We start from the raw sequence: 23,839 nt of genomic DNA on the forward strand, positions 1-23,839 counted from the left end.
CTATTTGTACATTTTAAGCCAGTATTAATTGCCCAGCAACTTCAGCTTCCCACTACAAGATATTATTAATGACAAGTTGAAAAAATCACTGTGCAGCAATTTCCTCTTATAAATATGCAGGTTTAAAAATCTGGCAGGAGCCTTGAGAAAGAACCCTGCAGTAAAATTTCAGTGTCAACTTTGCCAACATGGAGGATATGCAAAGTGTGCTAGCTGTGGAAAAATTCCTTAGGCCACTTACGGCATCGTGAATGTTTTCAACAGGGTTATAACAACTTGAAAAGAGTCATACGGATGCAAAACATTAATTCTGTTTCTCTCTCCACAGATGCTGCCAGGCCTGCTGAGCTTTTCCACAATTTCCTGTTTTTATAACAAGTTACAGCTGACTAAAGACAAAGTTAACAACAATAGTACTATATCATGCTCATTACAGCATCTCATTCCCACAAACGATAGTTAAGTCAGCACTTGGGATGAGTTGAATTTTCTTTTTTGCATAGTTACTGTTGGTTAAATCAAAAACATATTATTTGTCATTTCACTTAGAATCATTAATTTGAACTTGGGTGAGTACAGAAAGTTAGGAGTAAATTCTTTTACATCTGGAATCAGGGTTCAAATTTTGACGAGAGATAGAAATCATTGTTATTGAGTGACTTTCAAGGCGGAATTTTCCCATTTTTTGCTAGAGTGGTGGAGCAGGTGGGAAAACCGGTGTTAAAGCCACCAGCCTCAACATCAGTTATCTCCACTGTATTGTCAGGGAAGTAGTTGAAAAATGTTGAGGGGGCAGGTCTCACGCTATTATGTTGATGTGGCGGGCCCCACCAGCAAATCAACAACTGAAATATTGAGGTGCCACTTGCAAAAGGCTGATCAATACAAAAAATGAAAAATAACATACCCCACCACCAACCCTCCCATGGAACAAACTCTATTGAATGCCCCTTTCCCTCCCCCGGCATGTATTTCAAAGTTGGGATTCCATTACATCATTGGCCGGGGGAGGGGGGGGGGGCGCAATTGTTATGGGAAATCCTGCCAGCGTTTTGGGCCTCTCATGGGATTTTCTGTTCTCATCTCCGATTCCACCTGTTGGGTATGGGAATGAAAAATCCTGCCCTTAGTTTTAATTAGTTCAATTTGCCCAAGAGCATAAAATGGCATATGTTTCGAACACAATGTATGAAAATGAAAATGCCTCAAAATTATCCTTTTAATGATTCATCAAAAGTGGAAAATGATAGCACACAGATGAATGAATTATTGATTTTAAATGTAAAATCCTTGATTGATGGTGTAAATATGAAATGTTGATCCTTACACTGTAAGAAATCACAGGACTGTTATAATTACCATTTGTCTCTGAAATCACTGAACTTAGAAATTTTGCTCTTGGAAATCCTACAATTTCTGCCAATGTAATTAATATATTATGAAGCACATTCAGAAAACTGAACTGCAATAAACTTTTAAAATTTGTAAACTACTAAGAGCAAGTCAATGGCACTGAAAGTTGAAACAGTCCTTAAATGCCGACTACAGTGTCGCTGAGCTTACTCCATTTATTTATTGTAGAATATGGTAGTATGGTGCTACAGACGGTGTTACATGTATCTCTGGATTATGGAATATTTGAACAGTAATGTATCAGAGTATTCTAGTAACTGAAAATGTTATTGCATCTTCCACAACTTTTGTGGTCAGTAGACGTTGTTTTCTCCTTAGGGCCTTGCAATAACTTCACTCATATTCAGTGCCATTAGCAAATACTCTGATAAAGCCTGACAAGGGAGGCAGGCAAAGGCAATAAAATGGAAGGGTGGAACAAAGGCTGAATAGGAGAGGCAGGATTACAGGGGAAGGGTGAGGAGAGTGCCTGGGCAAGGGGTGGAGGGAAATGTCAGCTGAAGGGGGTGGTGAAAGTGTCTGAGGAAGTGGGAGCGGGTGTCTGAGAGGAAAGGGTCAGTAGTTTCAACAGTGGGATCCTGGGCTGAGAACCCAGGGTACTCAAGGGATGCTGTGGTGCAGTAGTATAGTCGTATTGTCGCTGGACTAATAATCCAGAAACACAGGTAATGTTCCAGGGATCTGGGTTCAAATCTTGCCATGGCTGATGGCAAAATTTAATAGAGACACAGTATTAAATAAGGAATACAATTCTTAAGGGGGTGCAGGAGCAGAGTGAACTGGGTGTATATGTTCATAGATCATTGCAGCTGGCAGGACAGGTGAATAGAGCAGTTAGTAAAGCATATAATAATCTGGGCTTTATTAATAGGGCCATAGAGTACAAGAGCAAGGAGGTTATGCTGGACTTGTATAAGACACAAGTTGGACCTCAGCTGGAATGCAGTGTACAATTCTGGGAGCCACACTATAGGAAGGATGTGCAGAAGAGGTTTACAAGAATGAATCAAGAGATGAAAATCTTCAGTTCTGAAGATAGACTGGAGAGGTTGGAGCTGTTCTTCTTGGAAAGAAGGTGGCTCAGAGGAGATTTGATAGAGATGTTCAAAATCACGAGGAAGCTGGATAGAGTAGACAGAGAGAAACTGTTCCTGCTCAAAAAAGGATCAAAAATGAGAGTGTAGATTTAAAGTGATTTGCCAAAGAAGCCTAATAACTATGATACAATTGCATATCAAAGATACTCACTTGTGTTCTCATGTCTATGGTAAAGCCCGCACTACTGCAGGTTTGTTACATAAGAACATAAGAAATAGGAGGAGTAGGCCATCTAGCCCCTCGAGCCTGCCCCGCCATTCAATAAGATCATGGCTGATCTGAAGTGAATCAGTTCCACTTACCCGCCTGCTCCCCATAACCCTTAATTCCCCTACCGATCAGAAATCCATCTATCCGTGACTTAAACAAATTCAACGAGGTAGCCTCCACCACTTCAGTGGGCAGAGAATTCCAGAGATTCACCACCCTCTGAGAGAAGAAGTTCCTCCTCAACTCTGTCCTAAACTGACCCCCCTTTATTTTGAGGCTGTGCCCTCGAGTTCTGGTTTCCTTTCTAAGTGGAAAGAATCTCTCCACTTCTATCCTATCCAGCCTCTTCATTATCTTATATGCCTCTATAAGATCACACCTCAGCCTTCTAAACTCCAACGAGTACAAACCTAATCTGTTCAATCTCTCCTCATAATCTCCCCCCCACATCTCCGGTATCAACCTGGTGAACCTTCTCTGCACTCCCTCCAAGGCCAATTTATCCTTTCGCAAGTAAGGGGACCAAAACTGCACACAGTATTCCAGCTGCGGCCTCACCAATGCCTTGTACAGATGCAGCAAGACTTCTCTGCTTTTATATTCTATCCCCCTCGCGATAAATGCCAACATCCCATTTGCCTTCTTGATCACCTGTTGTACTTGCAGACTGAGTTTTTGCGACTCATGCACAAGGACCACCAGGTCCCTCTGCGCAGTAGCATGTTGTAATTTTTTTCCATTTAAATAAGAATCCAATTTGCTATTATTTCTTCCAAAGTGAATAACCTCGCATTTGCCAACGTTATACTCCATCTGCCAGATCCTTGCCCACTCACTCAGCCTATTCAAATCTCACTGCAGACCTTCCGCTTCCTCCACGCAATTCACTTTCCCACTTATCTTCGTGTCGTCAGCAAACTTTGTTACCCTACACTCAGTCCCCTCCTCCAGATCATCTATGTAAATAGTAAACAGTTGAGGCCCCAGTACCGATCCCTGCGGCACACCATGGGTGTCATAATATCAAAATCTCAGTAAGGAGCTGCCATTCATTGTTCCATTTGACCTTGGCTGCAATCAGAGGGAGGATGAAGGAAGGCAAGGAGATGTGATGCCTCCAAAGTGCACAGTTGGTGCAGGACATTCAACTTGAAAATCCATTTCTCCATCCTCCCAGGTGAATCATCATGGCTGACAAGGAGTCATGCAGTCACTCTTTCTACGCTGCCAAGCCAATGATCTTTCTATACAGTTGGAGGATATAAGGGGGTCGTGGATATAAATGGAAAAGTGTCTGCATGAGGCTTCTTGCACATGGTTCTAATCATCCTGATCAAAGAGCAATGTCTCGATACACATTCACGTATGAATCATAGAATAGAATCATTACAGTGCAAATGGAGGCTATTCGGCCCATCAAGCCTGCACCACCAACAATCTCACCAGGCGCTATCCCCGTAACCTCACGTATTTATCCTGCTAATCCTCCTGACACTAAGGGCAATTTATCATGGCCAATCAACCTAACCTACAGATCTTTGAACTGGAGGAGGAAACCGGAGCACCTGGAGGAAACCAACACAAACACGGGGAAAACGTGCAAACTCCACACAGACAGCGACCCAACGCCGGAATTGAAACCCAGTCCCTGGCGCTATGGGGCAGCAGTACTAACCACTGTGTCACCGTGCTGCCTGAGAGGGAGGAACACCCATTGCTGGTCCTCCAGGATGTCCTTTACCAGGAAGAGCTGTGGTAGGAATGCCATGTCTAGATGGAAGCCTTGGCCTGCTGGCTTTGAGATAGAGGGAAATCCGTAAAGAACACGTTTATTTGATATACCACTTCAATTTGTTCAAAGATGCATTGAGACGTCGATGATGCAGGCTGAAGACAACCCTGCCTTGGTAATGGCATTCATCCAAATAAGGAGCAGGTAGGTCCATCACTGATTGAAACAGGACCATGAGGAGGATGATTTGGAGTTGCGGGTTGGCTGCCCTTGGCAACCATGCTCCTTGGAGGGCCATGAGAAGCAACTGGTAGACCTCTATAAGGTCAAAAGACAATGAAAATGGACCACTGCAACAGTGAGCATTGGCCCAACAAAGAAAGTATCGCCAGCCATGTTCTTATCTAAAGATGAATGAAAGGCATTGCTGGAGGGGGCCATCATATATCCAAGGACGTTGTTGCTCACATCTGCAAGTCTCTCCAATTTGAAATGTGGTTGCAAAGACTATGGAGGAGTAATGAGGAGCTCCTGGCCTGCAATCAATGAATAAACGTTTGGGTGTATTTTAAAAATGACACCAAAATCTTTGCCCCAATGAGTTAAGTGTGGGGTGGCTCCATGAAATTCGGCAAGCTCCTCGCAGCTGTAAAGCAGAAGATTGCATGTGCTCACCTGCCCTGCCGCCCAGCAAGAATCGTAATGACTTTCCCACCCCCCATCAAACTTAATCTCCAGAATGGAAAATTCACCCCCCCCGCCCTTGTGTTTTTACTGTAGTTTTAAAAATCACTTTTGCTTAAAAAACGGAAGCCATGAGGTGGAGATGCTGATGTTGGACTGGGGTGGGCACAATAGGAACGTTTATTTGGGATCTTGAGCTTTCGGAGTGCTGCTCCTTCATTAGGTGACTCACCTGATGAAGGAGCAGCGCTCCGAAAGCTCATGATTCCAAATAATCCTGTTGGACTTTAATCTGGTGTTGTGAGATTTCCTACTCAAAAAACATGGAACTTGGGTTTGGAAAGGGCCAAGGAAGAGTCATTTCACTGAAAAGTCATATTTAAGAATCATTCTGGCACATTTACACAGTGCTTCAGAATAACGACTTCAACTGCAACTCATGGTGCTGCAGAGTGCCATCTTGAAGACCCAGCTTCTAAAGCACCAGATTCACAAGTAAGCAACTGACCAAAGGAAGGGGCCTCTACCTTCCTCACCAGTCGGTGAAAGTCCTAAACAAAAACATGATCACATCACTGGCATGTACAAAGCAGGTGGGAGAGTTTTGATTCATAGCCCATCGCAATCAAAGCATGTCAATCCGCCAACAAGTATTTATGTTGTCTTGGGGACAATTCTGCTGCTGAAAATATAAGCCAGCACCACTTCTTTTGATCGTGTATGCTTCTTACTTAGAAAAACACTCATACTGTCTTGTTTACTTTGACACTGACAGGAAAGCTACAAAAGTAAACAGGGTGTTAGAGTAAACATATCCATATATTTCCTTTCAGAAAAGCTCAGATGAATTAAAATTCTGACTTAAATTTTGATATTTTAAGTGTATTTCAGCAATATTATGACTCATTTTCCAATACAATTTAACATTGACTTTCTGTGGCAATTACAGCACCTCTTGTATGTCACTTTGATTTCAAAGTTCATTGTTTCAAACCAACAAAAGGTTTGCACCCAGATAAAGTTGCTGAAAATTGCTACAAATACTTGAGGTATATTTATTTTAATATCTTACATATTCAAACATCTTGTCTTGAATGGAACTTAATTGTTTAATGCCTGTGACACCTCCTCAAAATAGATACAAGAGAACAAAATAAAATGAAGCAAGCAATGTGAAAAATAGTAAGGAAATCTCAATGTTTACTTATCTGGTTAATTTCCTGGCCTAGCTATTTCATAACTCTATTTGGTAAAGTTGTGTTTGTCATCCAAAGCACAAAACTAGTAACATTCCAACAAGTAATGCTGCAAATGTAATCCTAGTTATTCCCAGTTTAATTTTCCATTCTCCAAAGCAGCAAAGTAACCAAGGCAGAGCCACAAAGTTAAAGACAATGCATATCACCAAACAGTATCAATCTTACCTATTGACACCACCCACGGGCAACATCAACATTTGACTGGAGTATATCATTTAAGTGGAGAATATGCAATTTTAGAATAACTGTCAGCTATCCTGTGGCTGAGATATAGGAGATCATTTTCATCTCCACCATTTAAGCAGTGAACTTCTCATTATTGTAACTGTCCAATTTTCATTCAATTAGATTCCAATGGGGAAAAAAAGGCCAGTTGCTAGCCAGTTTACTGCCCAAAAGGTGAAGATGAAAATTACCCTCAATGTTCTTTTGTTTTGATGATGTGACAAAAAACAACAAAGATATCCAGACAAAGTGGTCATTGGCATTGATTGAATTCAAAATCTAATTTAATCAAAAATTACCTAATTTTTTATGTTAATGTATTCAAGCTTACAGACTGGGAGAAAACTCATTAAATGAAATTTTCCTTTTTCTTCCAAGTGCCAGCTCAGGCAAGGAAAGCAGGGTGCAGCTCACCAGCTGCACAGCCGGCTTTTCTCATCACATTGTGCAGCATTTGGAATAAAAATATCTGGAGGCTTGGCCCATGCCATCATGCCGGTGGAGCAGGGCTGGAAAAAGCTGGCAATGCCAGGATTCCCAAGATCAGGATGTCCTTTATAAAGGGGGCCCCAATCTCCGGTTTAAAAGGGAGAGGAACCACACGCACATGGAGATCCATGCGAGGTTCCCAACCATCCGGAGTGGGACCTCGTTACATCTATGGTGAGAGGGTGGGGACAGTCTGACCATGAGATCTCGCCAGTGAGATTCTTCTTTTTTGACTCTAGTAGGATTTTGCACCCACATCGCCGGTTGTGCCCGCTGCAAATGTGGGTGCAAAATCCCGGTCATTATGTCCCAATGGCTCAACCACAAATGAAGCATCAGTCCAGCCAAATTTCAATTTAATCTTAGGATTTGGTGGGGCTGCTAATGATGTGACTCAAGCTGTTCAGTAGGGTATCTTGTCAGAATTTCATAATGATCTTGGGCATTGACCCTAATCTGAGAACATTTTTTCTAAGGAGTTATTACGTGTTTTTGACTACCTGTGTTCATGTGAGGTGGTCTCCCATGGGGCACATTCATCATGTGATGTTACATTGGACCGAGTTGCAAAATCGTCGAACGTGCAGGAGTCACGCAAGTCAATATTAACAGCTACTTGGTGTATGTTTTCTGCTTGTGTGTTATTGTATCAACATTAGGTAAATTGACCTCTGAGTTTTAACCCAAATAATCCAGCCTAACAGTGAGATAATCACCACCTGTGGACAGGGGCACAGAATGAACAACCCACATCGTCTCCAGTGCAGAGAAAAAATAGTTGTTAATCCTGTGGCACACTATTCCATTTGTGTTATGAGAAAAGCTGCAAGTCTCAAGTTCTTATGAGACAGAGCTTTGCTTTGCAGTACTACTGTTCTGCTGTGAACATGAGTTAAGAGTATTGGGAAAAAGACTGAATTGTCACAACGCACATGCCTGTCACAAGCATTGCTCCCTATTGTTTTTTGTGAGTCACTGGGGTAGGCAGTGATTGCTGCCAAGAAATCAAACTGACTTTTAAACTGCTGCAAAGGGCTCACTTGCACAAATGACATTAAAACAAAGTTAATTTATGGAACACCTCCTTGAAGTAGTTTAGCAATGTAAATTTATGACAACATAAAGCATTAAAAATCATCAATCTACAGTATCCGGTCAAGTTTTACTTCAAGAGGACATCCCTCCCATTAAATAGTTTGGACTATGTAACATTTTGTGCTATTTTAGTTTTTTTTAAACCACACTAGCTTCTTTCATGCTTGATTCCATTTACATATCCCCAGACATTCGATGGAAGTTCAAATGGCCAGAAAATCATTAACTATCTATGCGAACAAACTTACTTGTCTTTCCAGTGTTTTTCATACGTGTCCTATTAGAGGACTCAATCTCAAACCCCTCAAGATGGATTTGCTGCAAGTCATCTTTTTCATGAGTCTTCTGATCTACAATATCAATTGGGGACTGCTTGATGCCAGAGCAATTGATGTAAGATGTGGCCCAATTTTCTGGTCCATAGTTTCCTAAAGGGAAAACAGTAGGTTTAGTGCCAAACGCCATGAAATTCAGATTTAGTTTCAGTTCAAGTAACCCAAAGCATGCAGTTACTGAGATTAGAAAAGTCACAGTTGAATAACTTTACCCCAATGTTTATTATTGTTGCAACATATTATTTGCAAGTTAGAACTTAACGGAGTCCTGTAAAATACATTCTAAACAACTTTTTTTTAAAGATAGCAAGACACTTGACTTGTTTCTGTCACAGTTGGTGCAGAAATAATGGGTGGAACCTTCCCATCCTGCGGTGACAGGTTTAGAAGATAGGACCAGGAACAAACTTACAGGTTAGAGCATCAGTGCGTACTCACCTGCGGGTGGTCTTATTGGAGGTGGATGAACAATGGTACTGCCTAACTGCCTGGCAGTGGCAGGTAGACACTGACAATCAATTAAAGGCCGAATGCAGGGAACAAGATCTTCCCAGCAAGGAAGCAGACTCTCATTGATTGATTGCTGAGCCCAAAGGTGTCAGTGAGATCTGCTCTATTGCACCTATCGACCCTACAGCAGTGGATGCCAGAGAGCCACAGCCATAGTCCGATGGAGGAGTTGTCCATTCACACTGATGGACTGGCAGCTGTAGCCTGCAAAATTTAAAAAAATTCAGAATGATAATCCTTCAGAGTGTGCTATTATCATGAGGCACCTTCACAGTCTCCTGCCTGCGTCAACAATGCTCACCTCTCCCTGTGTAACTGCCGGCAGAGATTCATTGTAGGCCCTCAGATTGGGCTTGTAGCCCCAGGAATTTGCCCACTATCCTCAATTGAATGGCAGACACAGAAGTAGCTAATTAGGAAGTCACCTCCCAAAACTGAGAGGCATACTGCAGATCCACGCAGGGTTGGGACCCAAAATGATGCCGATTCCAAATTAAAACCTATCAGTACCAGATTTTGCCCAATGAGTCTTCTTATGAAGTCATAAGGAATCACTTTAAATCAACTACAAAAAAATGCTACAAGCTGCATCACAGCATAAACCAGACAACTAACACTATGGATGGGATTTTCTAGCTAATCCTGCCAGTGGGCTCTTCTGGTCCCGCCGACAGTGACCCCCTGCCACAGGTGCCCTGGCGGCAGAGGGTGCAGGCAACGGGAAATCCCATCGACAGCAGCAGGACCAGACGATCTCGCTGCTGGCCATTGCAAGCTGTCTTCACCGCTACAAAACACGGCCTGTAGACGGAATTTAATCTTGTCTATGGGGTTCGTATCTACTAGCTAAAGAACGAGCAATAGCCTTGACCGCTGCTGTTGGCGAAAGCCAGATGGAATTAAGTATCCATCACATATTTAATAGGGCAGTGTTGGACTTTCTCTGGGATTCAGGACCCCTGGGACAGAAATTCTGCCCCCTGAAAGTTTCCAGACCGGCAGCTCTCCACTGCCCATCAGCTTTCTATTGCCTGTCAGTGCCACCAGGAGTGATGGCTGCTGCTGGTAAAACATCAAAGGAGAGGCCTAGGATCGATAAGAGACCCAGACCCCAGTTGATTGAGGACAGATGAAAGTCAGGAGCGACGGCCACCAGCTAATGTTTGAGTGTCAGAAGGAAGAGTGGCTTAGGTCCCTATTCCAGAGGCAGTAAGATGAGGCCCTTAAATGGGTATTGGCCACTTGAGGACCTTGATTAGTGTCCATGCAGGAAGGCTGTCCACGTACCTTCCTACATCGGACTCAATCAAATGGAGGTGGGAAAGGGGCAGTCTCTGCACCGTCCCACCTGACTGAATGCCGCCCTCCAAACTTGGGTTTGGAGGGGGTCAGGGCATTAGAATCCACCCTACGAAACACAAGACAGGCTTGCACAAATGATAAACTCAAAAAAAGTACAAGAACTAAAATTGAAAGCTGTATGCCTATGGAATTCATTCAATCATCAAAATGCATTAACTGCAATGAGCTTTTACTTTCTGCAGAAGAAATCAAATTCAAAAGTTGGTAACAATTATCTGTAGTCAAGTGCAACTGAATCAATTGTCTGAGCTAGCCATACATGACTACAGAGATCCAAAGAAAAAGGGTGAAAAGTTCCTTGCACCTAAAAAAAACAGGCAGAACTGATATTCATTGCTAGAGATAATAAATGTACCCCACAGATTAAATAACTTGTAGGATAATTTAGCTAGGATCTATCAAGCAATTTTAAAAAGAAGCATGCGTCTTAAACACTTAAAGGATCAAGATTAATTTATTCAACGCCGGTCAGAAAATGGCTTCTGGTATCAAGACCATGAAACCGTCCATATCATCTTGTATGATAATTCACTTTCAGGAACACACTTCTCAAGTGTTTCTGCTTTTGACAAGTACCCGATGTTTCCACTGAAACAATTAAAGCAAGACGAGACGGTTCGAGATTTCAGATTTGAAAACAGACAACTAAATAAATGTTTTAAATTTATTGTTAAAATCTGGTATTTAAAATAAATGTATGAACCTAGTTATTATATTTTGCAGCTGCCATGATCAATTTCCAAATAGAACTGAGACAGTAACAGTGCAATTGGGGCTGATACATCTCTACACTTTTAACTTTTCATTCTGCAGAAGGTCACAAAGGTCTGATGTTCACTGAAGCTGTTTTGCAACGCCATGCCCAACTCCTACTCATGCTGGTTTACAGACGATAAATGGTTGGAGACAAATGCATACATACTGGAAAAAGCAGCATACATTTCAATGTTCTCTATGGAAAAAAAAATCAATCTTAATTCTAAAACTTAGATAGGAATAGGTTTTTAAAAAATGTACCTTTATTTTTCAAAATTAAATTCTAAACACTAAAAGCAAGCTCTGATCAACCATTTTAAAATGGAGGAAGGACAAATCATTTCAAAGACTGACTGCCGGCTTCCCGATAAATTCAAGATTCTGGAGAATTACAAATGATTCCTAAAATACTTTGTCTTTATTAATCAAATGGGTTAATTTGTTTTTGATCAAGAATGTTGAAAGCATAACAACATTCGCGGAATGCCGAGAAAGGTTGTTTCTATGTAGCGCATTTATAACAAACAGGTGGAAACATTTGTTTTAGTCAATTGTAAATATAGAGGGCAAGTGGGCTCATTTTTTTACTCAACTTATATTGACTGGTTTTGATGTTGAACAGGTTTAACAGGTGCATGACAGTTGGAAACAGACAAGCGTTTCTTTTTAACCCTCGAGAGCAAGCAGAAAATCTGCAACACAGCAAGTAAAATTAAAACCAAAGGGTGGTAACAACATAGATGGAAATACGTTAATGGAACATAAGAAATAGGAGCAGAGGTAGGCCATTTGGACCCTCAAGTCTGCTGCACCATCCAACTTGAATATATGATCTTGCCTCCACTGCTTTCTATGGAAGAGAATTCCAAATACCAGTGACCCTCAGAGAGAAGATTTTCCTCCTCATCTCCATCTTAATGGTTGACCCCTTATTTTGAAACTGTGCCCCCTAGTTCTAGATTTCCCTCATGAAGAAATATTGGCTGGGATTTTCCGGCCCTGCCATGGTGGGATCCACTATGGAGGGCTGCAGTGGGACAGGCAAACATCCGTTGACTTTCGATGGGACCAGACAATTCCAACAGCAGGATAGCCTGTAAAATTCCACCCATTCTTTGAGCAACTACCAGTAAAGCCCCCTCAGAATCTCTTTCAAAAGTACACTTCTCATTCTTCTAAACTCCAATGAGTATGGGCCTAAACTGTTCAATCTTTCCATATGAGCCAATCCCTTCATCCCAGGAATCAGAAAAGTGAAGATTATTGGAATCGGTTCGAAAGTAATATGACCCTCATTAAGGTGACCAAAACTGTACACAGTACTCGGTGTGGTCTCACCAATGCCCTACACAGTTGTAGCAAGATTTCTCCACTTTTATACTCCTTCCACTTTGCAATAATGGTCAACATTTTATATGCTTTCCTAATTACTTGCTGTACCTGCATGTTGTATAATGTTCCAGTATATTGTGAACTTTCAGTCAAGACTTTAAAATTTTGAACACAGACCATTAAAACTGCCAATGCAGCCCATGTAACCTTTGGCATTTCAAACGCCAGATAGTCCTGAGTCTTAAACAAATATCGAATTAAATATGAACATTCAGAGTCATCTGGGGAATTCATACATCCCTTTGTTTGAGGATTGTCCATCAACGCACTATCACTTTTTGGAAAAAGAGCTTTGAACTTGTACAGGTTACATGGTAAAGAAGCCAACTTGATTTCGGCTTTGTAAGTTCTGCAGAGTTTCATCAGAAATCTCACATGGATCCATGCGAGAAAAATCACCCCAATACCATAAGCTTTGATCTTGTGTAGTAACCTTTTACATGACACATCATCAAATGCTTTTTGGAAATCCAAACACTACCTCCACTGGTTTCTCCATTATCCATCTAACTCGTTACATCATCAAAGAACTCAAATGAATTTAATACACACAATTTCACTTGCATAAAGTAGTGTTGACTCAGCCTGAATATATTATAATTTTCTCAGTATCCTGCTACATCCTGTTTAATAATGGATTCTAGCATTTTACATTGGCCGGAATTTTACTGCCCCGCCCACCACGGGAATCGGAGCGGGTGAGGGCAGAACATGGAAAGGACCATTGACCTCGGGTGGGATTTTACGGTTTTGGGACGTTTGAGGCTGTAAAATCCCGCCCATGATGTCAATAAACAAGACATTTAAAGGGGATGTGAGGAAAAACCTTTTTACCCAGAGGATGGTGACGGTCTGGAATGCACTGCCTGGGAGGGTGATAGAGGGGAGTTGCCTCGCAACCTTCAAAAAGTACCTGGATGAGCACTTGGCACGTCATAACATTCAAGGCGATCGGCCAAATGCTGGTAAATGGGATTAGGTGGAATGTCAGGTGTCTCATACCTGTGCCGACTTGATGGGCTGAAGGGTCTCTTCTGCACTGTATGATTCTAAATAAGAATTAAGCTAGATATAAAATGTATGCCCTCAGCGCATTCATTTGCTGCAAGCCAAGAGATTTAACCTTTCAATATTTATGCCTGAATTTTCATCCCAGAGTCTGCAAACTTAACTCAGGAGAAAGTGCCCTGAAAGATCAGATTTTCCTGCCAGACAACTGGAGTCGGGCCCGACACCACTGCAAAGAGATGGGAGACAACCACTGGGCTGCTACATGCCAAAGTGGGCTGGTGAAAAGGCCTGCCTCGGTGCTCTGGAGGGTTGCCCCGGTTGGAAGCAAAGCAGTAAAACCAGACACAGCATTCAAACCCTCACCTCTTTTCATTCCTTTCACACTCCTCAGGCCCTATCCATGCCATCTCATGCCACCTCATGCTCCACCCGCCCTCCCATGGCTCCTCGTACCCTTCGTGCCAATTCGGTGACAACTTGTACCACACCATGACCTCAAATTTTCTCCAAGGCTCTTTATAGCCCCTATGCAAAGTTAGTGCCAATTCATGACAATCTATGGCCCCTCCAATCATCCCAGTATCCACGTAGGACAGACCTCAGGAGCTGTGGTGAGACAAAATAAAATAAAGCTCTAAGTATCAATTACAGACTTCACGATATTTATAAAAAACCTCTCATTGATAAAAGTCCATTCCACCCATTTAAATCCCTTCAATTAGTTACTCCCTTATCAAAACAAACATCTGTATCCATAGCCCCATCTCAAAGACAGCTAATTAAATTGTGAACTTCCACCATGGCCACCCCCTCCCATTATGTTAATGATAGATTGTGAAAGCAGTCAAGCAGAAATAATGCTATAATAATAACACTCATGCTTGTGTCAATAAACATCTCGTGAAATTGCAAGCACTCATTGTTCTTCCCCAATTACAGGCTGGCCATTTTTTTCTCCAAATTTAGATTTCAAGAGATTTCTATCATCCTCCGACATAACGTCAGAAGTGGGGATGTTTTCTGATGACTACAAAACGTTCAGTATCATTCGCAGCTCCTCAGATACTGAAGCAGTTCATGTCCAAATGCAGCAAGACCTGGACAATATTCAGGCTTGGACAAATATGAGACAAATAAAATTTGCTGAATCCCTAACTATCAATTTCCTGGGGGCTTACCGTTGATCAAAAACTGAATTGGACCAGATGTTTAAATAATGTGTGCACAAGAGCAGTCAGAGGTTGGGAAGTCTGCAGAGAGTAACTTGCCTCCTGATTCACCAAAGCCTGTCTGTCCATCATCAACAAAGCTCAAATCAGGGATGTGATGGAATACTTGCCATTTGCCAGCTTTAGGGGTAGCACGTCTGGATTCTGGGCAACAGTGTCATTTTGACGCAGAACCATAGAATCCCCACAGTACAGAAGGAGGCCATTCGGCCCATTGAGTCTGCACCGACAGGCCTACTGAATTGATTTAATTCCACGCTTTGATCATGGTCATCTTTGGGCACTAAGGGGCAATTTACCGTGACCAATCCACCTAACCTGCACATCTGTAGACTGTGGGAGGAAACCGGAGAAAACCCACGCAGACAAGGGGAGAAGCTGCAACCTCCACACAGACAGTGACCCAAGGCCGGAATTAAACCAGGGTCTGTGGCGCTGCAAGACAGCAGTGCTAACCACTGTGCCGCCACTCCCCTTCCATTTTCACAAAAATTCAGCCCTTGGTGTATTAATTGGATTACATAAGGTAATCTCCCATAATTGGTGAGAATGCTGTTGGCAATATGTAATTATACACTAAATGATCATTGATAAATAGACAACTGTGAAAGTGACTCCAGTTAAAATTTACACTCTCTGTGAACTTTGGCATATGCATATTGCTATATAGGTGGAACATTTTCGGGGCAAAATCCCACTTTCCCATCAAAACAGTCCTTTATATGCAAAAAGATAAGAACAAAAAAAGCAAATGGAAAACAGTTATTTCCTCAGTAATCCCACTGTAATTAATGTGTCTTAGGTTCTCCTAACACTTAATTAATAAATGTAGAAGTTCACGAGGCCTTACATGCTGTGGGAAGATGTTAGATATATTATTCAAATTATTGTCCAGTAAATTTCTGCAATTCAGATGCAAAAGAGTACTTCTAACCAAGCATCTGGGGAAAATACACAGCATAAAACAAACTTCTGTTAACCGGAAGTTTTCTTCCCGCCCCTACACAGTACACGGAGAATTAAATTAATTACAAATCTGAACAGGCAAGCACTATGCTCAATATAATCTGACCAGTTTTTTTTTCAGTCACATTAACATTTCCCATCTCAAGTTGTTTCATAGCCTCCAGGTTTCCTGATCCCAAGAGCATTTTCGTCTCATGAAATGTTTCGGAAGTCTACCTGGAGAGGACAACATTTCTGCTCCTGATTCTTCATTAAGTCCAAACAGTGGAAAGTGGCAAGTGTTTCACACTGCGAAAATGCAATCAAGAACAACACCCTGTGGGATTCATTTAACTGCTATTTGCGATCAGCAAATTTAATGCACCAAGCCTACATTTTCCTTTTCACATTTATTCTGGTGCAATTTTGATTGAAACTGATCTTGCGCTGTAGATTTAAAATTAATTTCTCTGCTGAACCATCTGATGATTCACGTAACTTGGTGACACTAAACCTTTCATAATTAATAACAAGAAATGAAACATTTCCTTCCACATTGGAATGCTGGTTGCAAAACATGAAATTGTAAAATCAACAGAAATTGTAAACTCAACAGAAATCTTTTGTGAAAATCAACAAATTAAAAGAAGGTGCATTATATATCATGAATCGGTTGAAACTTACATAGATCAGAAACATGCCCTCAAGGTTCTAATGCCAAAGAAACATATTTGTAATTAACAACCGAGTCACATGGATGTTTGTACGCCTCCCACAAGAGACAAACTTCAAAATGTTTGGCTCTGAGCGATGTTGCAACACTGAGGCTCTCAGTTTCTTGCTTGTGACAACATCGATGGAGAAAACCCAAATCTAGATTCAAGGAACAGAATCACGGGTTCCTTCTTTTTAAAACATACGCATAATTAAAAGCCAGTAGGAAGCTGATTGCATACATAAATTTATTTCTTAAGTGCTGTAAAACCTAATTAGACACTCATATTTATGACTGAAGAATGATTGGCCAGATATAATAGCACAAAATAAAAATATGACAGTGATAATGAAATGAGGCATCAAGTGGCAAGTTTCACGAGTTACAAAAGAAATCAAATTCAGTGTGAATTTGAAGTAGCCAAGTGGTTAGGTTTTTAGCAAAAACCTAAATTGGGGATGGGGGGTTTGAGATTTGCAAAGGTGAAGTTGTTTTTTGACAATAGCACAAAACAGCAAATTGGCAGCCTCGTGTATATCTTGCTTGATCTTTTTTCCCACTGAAATCAGTGGAAAACAATATTTAGTCGGGTGTACACCAAGCTGCCCATTCACTATTGTCCATTTTGTGTTTTCCTAAAGGTCAATTTCACCCCCACATAGTTTAAAATACAGAACTTCTGATTTCTTATACCAGACATCACAAGCAAGCTGCAGAGATAGTAATTACGGATTGTGGTCATTATCGATAGCATTGTACAGGAGGTAAATAGGGGCATAAAAGTGGAGGAGAGGATAAAGAGAAGATTCAAGTAGCATTCAGATTCCACAATCTTTAATTTAACTGTATATTCTGTTTCTCCCTTTTCTAAAAGTTTCAGGGTACACATTAAAATTGCGGTAGCTGTGCCAATGTTCTTCATAATAGATCAAATTACTCAAAAAATCTTCTTCAAGGAGCACTACATCCATTAGACAAAATGTCAATTGAACTACTGTTTCACCCAAATAAATCAGAATTCTGCAAGGGGAATTGTCTAAGAATTGCCTTAAATTTCCTTACTTGTCCCAAGGATGAGGTTTAATTTCTGCCCTCTAAACAATAGATTGTCACATTGAATTCTGGAATAAATTAAAAGTGTGAAGGATAACATAAGCAAAGCATTCTTTACCATTACCTTGCTGTAGTTCAAGCCCATCAGGCCACAGACTAACTCATTAGGAGGCTATAAATATTTCACTCCCAAACTGAAAGTGTGCAAAACTCTTCGCCAAAGAGAATCTGAGAAGTTAGGATAGTAAAGGAGTTGATTGACTACAAAAAGTGAGAGCTCTGAAACAGAGAGCGTGTGATAGATTGGGAGAAAATGATACGACAGAAGTTGAAATTATTTGGTTCTACCAGCCAGAGAGAGGCTGAAGCAATTTGTTAGTCAGAGGTCCAATTTCCTAAAAGTCAAGGAAAGTGAGACTTCAGCCACTCATCCAGATACAGCTACCAATATGGAAAGCAAATCTTCACAGTAGACAATCCAAGAGGTCTGGATAGCACCTCCAAGGTTGTAATTTCTTCACTCCAGTTGCTCAAGAGATTAGCATCATTGTCTCAGGAAAAGGTGAAGCAACCAACTCAATTTTACTTGCTTGTAAATATGATATTACGCAAGTTCTACAGCACGGAAACAAGCCTCTTCAGCCCAACCCATCCATGTTTAACCCTAAATTAATCTCAAACATTGATCTCAACTGTACACCTGTAATCATCAGGCCATTTAATGCTGAATTATCATAACATAACTGACTTTATAATCTCCACTGATCATTGCCATTAATTGTCATTGTCATTTGTTGTTATTGGCAGTCCCTCAAAATTGAGGATGACGTCTGTCACCTTGGTGAGTCTTCAGATGACTGAGGATTCCAATTCTGGAGCTACAAGTTCTTCCGCAGTGGGGACAAGTTGTTGCAATCACATCACACGGTTGCCTTCTCTCTCCTTCCTCTGCCACTCTGTCTCGCTTACAAGTTGTTGAGCCTTGAAGCGACCTGGGTCTTGATAGATCAGGTATAGCCATGTTAGGGGGTCCACAGCCTTCTTCACACAGTCAGTGCTGTTAATGACCCCATGCTTTAGAGCAGCCTGGAGTGTATTCTTATACCTTTGTCTTTGGCCATCCTTAGAGCATTGGCACACGCTCCGAAAGCTAGTGGCATTTGCTACCAAATAAACCTGTTGGACTTTAACCTGGTGTTGTGTAGACTTCTTACACGGACAGCTGGCAGACGAGAACCTGCTGAGGGAGCTGCAAAGGCCTGTCCATCAGAGTGGATTCCGCAGCAGCTGGACTCCAATGCTGATAGGACGCAGTTTCAAGAAAGATGCTAGTGTTGGTCCGACGTCCTCTCCTTTGATCCCCAGGATTCAATGCAAGCATTGCTGATGGAAGCTCTCAACGATCTTAACGTGGCGTTAAATTGTATAACTAAGGTTTGTTAGAGGGCATTAAACTAAATGAGGGGGGGGGGGGGGTCAGGAATTAGGTGAGAGGAGATGTAGTAAATCAAAGTGTAACAAGAAAGTATTAGAGCAGAGCATACAAGAATAAATAAATGGGACATGTAAAAAAGGTACTGCAATAATTATGGGTGACTTATGTAAATTAGGCAAATCAGATTGGCGAAGATCACTCAGAAACAGAGTTCATAGAGTGTATGTGAGACAATTTCTTAGAGCTCTACATTCTACAGCCAGCCAGGGACCAGGCTGCTCTCGACCTAGAATAAGCATCGAGACAGGATTAATCAATAACCTCATGGTAAAGGAGCCTTTAGGTGACAGTGATCATAACTTATTAGCTTTTCATGTTCAGTTTGAAGGGGCGAAGTGTACATCTAAATTTTCAAACTTAATTAAAAGTAATTATCATGGTATCAAAAGCAGAGCTAATTGAAGTAATCTGTAAACTAGCAGTAATCTGTAAACCAAAGTAATTTGTAATCTAGTAAACTAGATTAAAAGGTAGGACAGTAGAGATGTAATGAAAGATTTTTAAGCAGATAATGAATAACTCCAGGCAAAGATTTATCTGCATTAGAAGCAGTTCACGGAAGATTCACTCAGCTCATTCTTGGGATGAAGGGCTTATCTCATGAAAAGGTTGAACAGGTTGAGCCTATACCAACTGGAGTTTAGAAGAACGAGAGGTGATCTTATTAAAACATATGTGATCTTGCAGGGACTTGATATGGTGGCTACTGGGAAGATAATTCCACTTGTGAGGGAGATTAGAATTGGATGAGTGGAATTTATTTTCTCTCATTAGTGGAATTCTCTTTGCCAGAAAGCAGCAACAGTTGGGTCATAGAATTCTCCAGGCAGAGTCAGACAGGTTTTTGATAGGCAAGGGAGCAGGCTTGATGGGCTGAATGGTCTTCCCCTCCTCACAAATCCTACGTTCCTATGGGCAATATACATCAATGTCAATTTTATTGTCCATGTCAATGAGGAGTTATGGTTTAGGTGCTCTCACAAATATTCCTGTCAGAGTACCAGTCCCAATGTACTTATAATGAGTAAGAACTATTGCTATTTAGGCAAGAAGAAACACAACAGTTGTTGCGCAGCTTTCTACAAGGTCACAAAATAGTTTGCAAATTTTACATGAACTATTGTATCCACTCCAAATTGAAGCTTCTATTCTATCCAGCATACAGAATGTTTTGCAATCTGCAGTTATCTTTTACATATATTAAATGCAGAACAGGTCATTGTTCCCTATTTCGGAACAGATTATTTTTGAAGAGAAGACAGAAAAAAAACTGAAGGAATTATGTGAAGAACCAAATTTGTTTCATGAATCTATTATATTTTCTATTCAAATTAAGTTATCAACTCTGCAGGTTAATCTCCCAATTTCCTACTTCTTGCAGTTTGTCGTAGTAAATTTCCAGCAACAGTAGAGAATTGGATCTGGGCACAAGAGGATTTATATTGTATTTTGCTTATGATATTAAACGGGGGGCTAAACTAAGGAAGGATAAAAGAGAACGGAAGTGTGGAGCCAACCGATAACTAGCTGCTGTAATTTGATGGAGAGAAATGTCAAGTGGTACATCTCGTGAAAGCAGGAAGTAAATGGACATATACTCTAAATAGTACAACATTAATCAGATTGGAGGAACAAAGTGATGCAGATATATCAAATCGATCACAGGCTTATGCATCAGGCAACTGAATTTAATAGAAATATAAAATAAATTGATACCAAATGAGGCCATAATTGAAACATTGCAAGTTTGGGCACTCCATTATGGAAAGGATGTTCAAGTTGTGAAAAGGACACAATAAAGATTCCAATAAGACTTACGAAAAAAAATCTATAATTATTGGAGCTTTATTCACTGAAATACAAAAAAAATCCAAAGGGGAATCTAACTGGGCTTTTCTCAATTTCAACAGAATACTTAGAAATCAAACATTGAAGATACAAAACAAAAAAATGAAAATGGATGCTATAAGTATTTTTCAATTAGTTAGTAGTAATTAGTAGTAATTGAGAAACAGGCAATAGCTTAATTTAACAGGGATTTCAATAGGTCATTGAATCTAAAATATATGAAAGAATACAGATAAGTGACAGGGAAAAACAATTAGAGGAGACAAGTCCCTTAAGAGCCCACAAAGGTACAGGTGGGTTGAGCAAAATGACCCCCTCATATGTTGCAATGCAAGTGATAAAAACACAAATGAGTTTTTAGTTTCATGAAAGCAAATGAATATGTTTTAAATTATCTAGCTGGTTTATTTTAATTACAACCCGATATAGCTCAAAGTACTTCTTTTAAATCCAGTGAGCTGCAGCAAAATGAAATGTATCCCAGCTTCTTAAGCAGAGAGCACGCTGCCAATCCTATCTATACTCATAGATCAATGTCAACCTTTCAAGGAATGAACTAAACAACTAAATGGTTTTGGCGCTGTGTCAGAAATGAACCAGTTTTCCCATGGGTGCAAGATTGTGCCCAAAGTCATTTTTGCCCCATGACACTCACTAGTCACCAAACAAGCTTTGCTCCCTGACTGCTGCTGGTGGCTCAGAAATGAGCACAGGGGAATGCGAAAAGAGGAACAGAAGAGTCATGATAGATGTATTTAGGACAGTACATGATCCAATAATGTAAATACTGCAGAGTGAATAGGAATAACTTAAATTGGTTTTGACATATTTCCACCTTAATTTCATCAGATTTTTGTGGAACGGTGGACTGATAATAAATAACTTCCATCTTAAAAATGCAAATCCTCCTTAGATTTTAAACTTGGTTCAATGATATGAATGAACCCTATTAGTTATAACACACACGCACAGAGCAAATAATAAAACAGTGATTTTTAGTACAAAATTCTTTGAGGGGAGTCAGGAGATTAAAGACCGAGGGGAGATCAGCAGTGAGGGTAGTTTGTGAGGTCGTCAATTATTTAAAGTAGTTACTAATTAGATTTTAGTAAAATTAAAGTTGGAATATACTATTTAATGGGACCACAGGCAACTTGAATGTCAATAGAGCGAACCAGTGCTTGAAATATATTTCCAACTTACATTATTGCTATAAAAAGTTTGATTGTGTCCCGAGCAAAAAACTCAGAAAAATGAGGAAAAATCAATCTCAATCTCCTCCTTAGTCAAACATTCTTCTTGTCTGCAATTTGACACGTGCATTTGAAAAGGTGGTTAAGAGCAAACACTACAAAATTCAATTTAAAAATAAAGAAAATCTGGAAAGTAGAAAATCTCCATTTTCTTTGCCCTGAAAATATGTCCGAAATACTCAACCTCAAACTTGGTGTTTGTGGCAGTTGTGTGTCCTTAAGGGGGAATATCTGTGACGAAACAGTTTCAGACATCATGGGTGGGATTTTATGGTCTCGCTCATCCCGAATCCGCAAAATCCTGCCCGAGATCAATGGGCCTTTCCATCGCTTTCCATGTTCTGCCCTTTGCTTGCTCCGATTCCCATGGCAGGCAGGACAGTAACATTCGTTCCTATGGCTCACTAGCTATCAGCTGGTCCATATCTGTACTCCTTAGTGTAAGGAGCAATGAAATCCTCTCTACTTCTTCCATCTATCGGGGTTTCACTATTGATAAACATTTCACGACCAAACAATTTGTGCCCATGCCTCCCCAGGTCAACTGGCAGCTAAAACTAATTGTCCATAAAAACAATTAGCAGTTTCTTTCCCCTCTCTCAGAGGCCATTTGATCTGCCATAAATGGTTCTCCAGTGCAACGAAGATGAACCTACACCTTCCAGCATCAGTATCTGTTGTTCAACTCGGATTAAAACTGCAGCCCATATTCATTCTCTTCATTTAGGCAATCAAATACGCAAAAATAAATAGATCACTGCACCAAAGAAATGCCTGCAATTTTATTCTTTATACCTGAATTTTAAAACAACAATACAATTTTTTGACAAGAATAATATGTCAAATTTCACCCCAATGTTTCTGAAGAAGCTGATTCCTGCCTGAAGTTAGTCACTATGAATTATGTAGTCCAAGTAGTTCGCCATGGGTGAGCGATCAGTGAATACCGGTATGCTATTTAACTGCAGGAAGCATCACGGTCACATATGATCTGATCCTCATTATATATTGATACAAACACACCTCTTGCTCCACAGCAATTAGATGAAGAAACCACACCATTTTATCCCTCTTAATCCAGAGGTGCCAAAGCCAACTGTAGTGGCATTACAATCTCCCAAACTAAGGTTTTTGCTATGCAGCAACGCAAAAATGAAGGCAGGACAGCAGTATGAAACAAGGTTCAGTTGAATTGCAATGCAGCATTAAACTTGGTTTCATGGAGTGCTCCAGGGTTTGAGGCACAGCAATTTCACCTGTACATGAAAAGTCAATTTGGAATCAAACGAGGTGCTGGCTAACTGAAAGTGATTTTTTTAACTGTTAGTATATATTTTCTAAGCACATAAGAATGTTGACAATGTATATATAACACCTTCCAACTTCCTCGCTGTGGATGTGGTCTCAAATCCCAACCTTGACACTCAGTGCCATAGAACCTAGACCAGGTGGCTCAGAGTATATGAACATGCTTGTACACCATGTCATGCTGCCATATACAATACAGTACAGGAACTCTGTACCGATCTGGGACCATGCAATGTCCTGGCAGAGAAGAACAGCAGTCAAAAACCATGGCCAATTAAAAGAGCAAAGGCCCAGAAAATTCTTTTTTGACCCCTTGAGTGGTCAAAAGTAATCGAGGAGGCCACAATATTTGGCTCCAAGGAATGCTTTATCGAACACTCAATTCAATTTGAGAGGGTTACATGGTACTAGCAGAAACTGAA

At 40.7% G+C, this 23,839-nt stretch overlaps 1 protein-coding gene across 1 annotated transcript in view; it reads right to left on the minus strand.

The window, feature by feature from the left end:
• Positions 1 to 23,839, minus strand: part of LOC144491556 (receptor-type tyrosine-protein phosphatase gamma-like) — a 711,057-nt gene that overhangs the window by 386,291 nt on the left and 300,927 nt on the right. Inside the window, exon 3 of the mRNA XM_078209530.1 lies at positions 8,454 to 8,633. Within this exon, the coding sequence (XP_078065656.1) occupies positions 8,454 to 8,633 (180 nt within the window). The remainder of the gene's footprint in view (positions 1 to 8,453; positions 8,634 to 23,839) is intronic.

The sequence above is a fragment of the Mustelus asterias genome, chromosome 3, assembly GCF_964213995.1.
Source record: "Mustelus asterias chromosome 3, sMusAst1.hap1.1, whole genome shotgun sequence".
NCBI classification, from domain to species: Eukaryota; Metazoa; Chordata; class Chondrichthyes; order Carcharhiniformes; family Triakidae; genus Mustelus; species Mustelus asterias.